Source organism: Buceros rhinoceros, unplaced genomic scaffold (assembly GCF_000710305.1).
Source record: "Buceros rhinoceros silvestris isolate BGI_N320 unplaced genomic scaffold, ASM71030v1 scaffold46150, whole genome shotgun sequence".
Taxonomy (NCBI): Eukaryota; Metazoa; Chordata; class Aves; order Bucerotiformes; family Bucerotidae; genus Buceros; species Buceros rhinoceros.
The window spans coordinates 1,809-5,023 of record NW_010392208.1 but is presented as its reverse complement, the minus strand read 5'-3'; the positions used below and the strand labels follow the sequence as shown (position 1 = coordinate 5,023).

At 33.8% G+C, this 3,215-nt stretch overlaps 1 protein-coding gene across 1 annotated transcript; it reads right to left on the bottom strand.

Annotated features, from left to right (window-relative positions):
- Positions 1-211: 211 nt before the first annotated feature.
- On the bottom strand, positions 212-2,946 carry LOC104500504 (chromosome unknown open reading frame, human C14orf2). Its single transcript, XM_010144162.1, has 3 exons — positions 2,823-2,946; positions 1,112-1,132; positions 212-237 (listed from the first exon to the last, which is right to left on the bottom strand). The coding sequence occupies exons 1-3, from the start codon at positions 2,944-2,946 to the stop codon at positions 212-214; spliced, it is 171 nt and encodes a 56-aa protein (XP_010142464.1).
- Between the last annotated feature and the right edge of the window lie 269 nt (positions 2,947-3,215).

Here is a 3,215-nt window from a genome sequence, read left to right as displayed (position 1 = left end):
GCTTATTCTAAAAATTAGATTAACAATACACTCCAGCATACTTTGTCCAACATGTTTAATTCCTGGTTGCTCAGTGGATTTATTCTTTCTCCAATTACAGCAGATGGATCAGGTACAGTTTTAGAATTCAATTCCCCATGGTTGTAACTCGCTTCATTTACAGTAAAGATGACAAACCACCAAATTCATACTCCAAGAAGAGAAGAGGTCTTTAATGATGGCCAGCACCAGAGGACTCTGAAACAAAGACACGATTTAGAGTGTGCAAACAGAGCAAATCATTCCAGAAATGTAGTTCAGAACCTAGAACAAACCATTCTACATCTGAGCACAAGAGCTGGCAGATTCAACTGTCCTGTCAAATAAAACAAACTCCTCAAACTACATACATACACTTGGCCAACAGTAGAAATCCTCTTTTGCAAGTTTTAAAGCAAACAACTATTTTTCCTCAGTTTTCGTATAGTTCTTTCTAACTTAAAGTTTATTTATGCTCTTATCCTTAAGTCTACTGAGTGGTATTTTCACTAATTTACACTAATTACACATTTAAAAATGGAAATAATGTTTACATACTCAAATTCAACTGGGTGCAAATGGGCTATCACATGCAGAAAATTAACTCAGATATAGCAGCTCATGAAAAATTGAATTCCAGTGTGATGTCAGAAGAAACTGTCCATAAATATCTAAACACTACTTTATAGAAGATATAAAAATACTAATTCAAAACACAAGTTTAAACTTCTAAGTTTCTTGACAGCTGAAATAGCAGCTACTCTTGAGATCATGCAGATTTAAACAATTCCATTAAATGGTTGTTACTATTATTTAAAAGAATTCCTTCCCCCCAGTCAAGGCATACAACTTCAATTCTACTCCTAAAACTTATGCAACAGACAATTTAAGACAGAGGTGGCATCTGTGCAGATTCACAGATGTTTCTAGGGTATAAAACCATCAATACAACCAAAACAATGTATTTTGAAGTAGTCTTTAAACATTTTCTAAATCTGTAATTTAAACCCCAATCTTACCTAAAATATGCTGACCTAATTTTTACTGTACTAGTTTTAAACATACAACAAGATATTAGATATTTAATACTTACTGTCTGCCACTGCTTTTTTGCCTGGAAAAAACAGAAAAAACAAGCTGGGCAATGACAAGTTAAAAAAAATATTTCTTACTTATTTTTTGCAGACAAACTTCAATTAGATTATACTACTTATGATTTGCTAATTTAGCTTGAACAAGATTTAACAAGCGTACAACATGTACTTTCCATGGCAGACGCCAGTAAACGCTACATTGATTTTTCAAAAGTTGTTTGTTTTTAATTAACCGAGACTCCATGTGTTTAGCAAGACTCCTTCTGTAATTTGAAAGAAACGTATACAGAACAGTACTGTTTTATATAATATATGGATATATACATACACAACATATGGATGTAAATGCAGTGGTAAGAAAACAGCTTGCTTTAAAATCTTCCCTTGTAAGTAAAATCGCTACTGTTTCACAGTGATCAGCTAAAATTAGGTGGAAAAAATTCTTTGGAAGGAAGACAGTCATAAGAGGTCGTGCAATCTCCACCCTTGTAAACATTCATTTGGATAAGGCCATGAGCAACCTGATCTAACTTTGATCTAACTACTTTAAGCAATGGTTTGGACCAGGTGAGCTCAAGAGGTCCCTTCCCATCTAAGTTATTCTACAACATACTCTTCTATACATATATGTATTATTTGCTAAACTGTTCAATGTATCATACAGTTGCCCCATATATAGATTTTGGCCTCCAAGACTCTACACCACCACAACTAGTATCTAAATCATAAATTAAAATAGAAGTAGCATGACACGAATACAGACTTGAAACAGTCTGTCAATTTTGGATTTTGAATTCTCCTTGACATTAAAGATGTTAAATCAAAAGTTAAACTTTTTTTTCCCCCCTCTGGCTGTTCAACTACTTTTATTCACTTAAGCTTGTAAGGGTAGTGTAACAGTTTTGGACAAGCTGCAAGTTATTTCAACAAAGCTAGAGAAATGTTGAGGTACCATCACTCAGATGTTCCCACAGTGAGGGATGCCTTTTCCTACCAAGTCTGTCTACCGGTTATAAAATTTCATTGTCCTAGTTCAGGACAGCTAGTGAGGGGAACAGGACCTTTAAGTCTCCATAATCTGTTGTACCTTCCGCTTTGAGGGATCTCGCCCACTCAAATTTGTTATTTTTACGTTAGATGTTTTGTTTCTTCCTCTGAGAAAGTAATCCAATATCACCAGGTAAAACACATTTTAACATTCAGTGATGTAGCTCACATTTTGTGCATCAGTCCAAAATAAACTAAGTGCTGTCACTTTCACAAGTTCACCTTGTGAAAAGGTGAAAAGGAAAACCTTTTAAAAACTCGGTTTTTTGCAGAACTTGAGCAAAAACTCGAAACCATAAGGACTCGAGAAATATTTGTAATCAAAATTTGTTCTTGTTCAGAACAGTCCTATATTCTCCTTCGAGAAAAACCTACAGGACAAGGCTCTGGCAAGTTAGATTTGTGTTTTTAAAACCAGTTCCTACGTTGTGTAATCTTCACATTGTAGGCACAGTTACACCAATATTTGAGTATTTTTGTTAGTGTAACCTTCTATGGTGAATATATTACAGCTTCTAAATTTTTATGGCGAAGATATATCCGTAAGTAAGAATATCAATTTCTTATTTGCCGAATACTTTCAGTGACTGATTTCTACCTGTTAGGAATATTCTCATCTGTAATCCTCATCTATAAAGTAACAGAATATAATATGTAACTTACCACCATATGAAATTTTGTAATAGGCAAAAGCTGTTAATGCCACACCAACCCATATTTCTTGATACACGGTAGTGAAGTAAAATTTCATGGCTCTCCATGACTTTGGAAGCATGGTCTGCACCATCTGAAAATTGTAAGAAGTTTTGCAATGGTGAGTTTTGCAATTGTATTCTTACCAGCTATATTTTTAATATCTATATTTATGTATAGACACACTCCTGATATATATATCAGCAGCAGTTTACAGATTAAAAAAAAAATCCCCAAACTTGTAAAAGTAGTTATTCTGAAGCAAAGCAATGAAAATTCAGACTTCAAATTAACAATTTATGGGCTAAGACAATAAAAAATAACAACTTTACAAGTGATTATAGGGTTTGAAGATGACTTCAT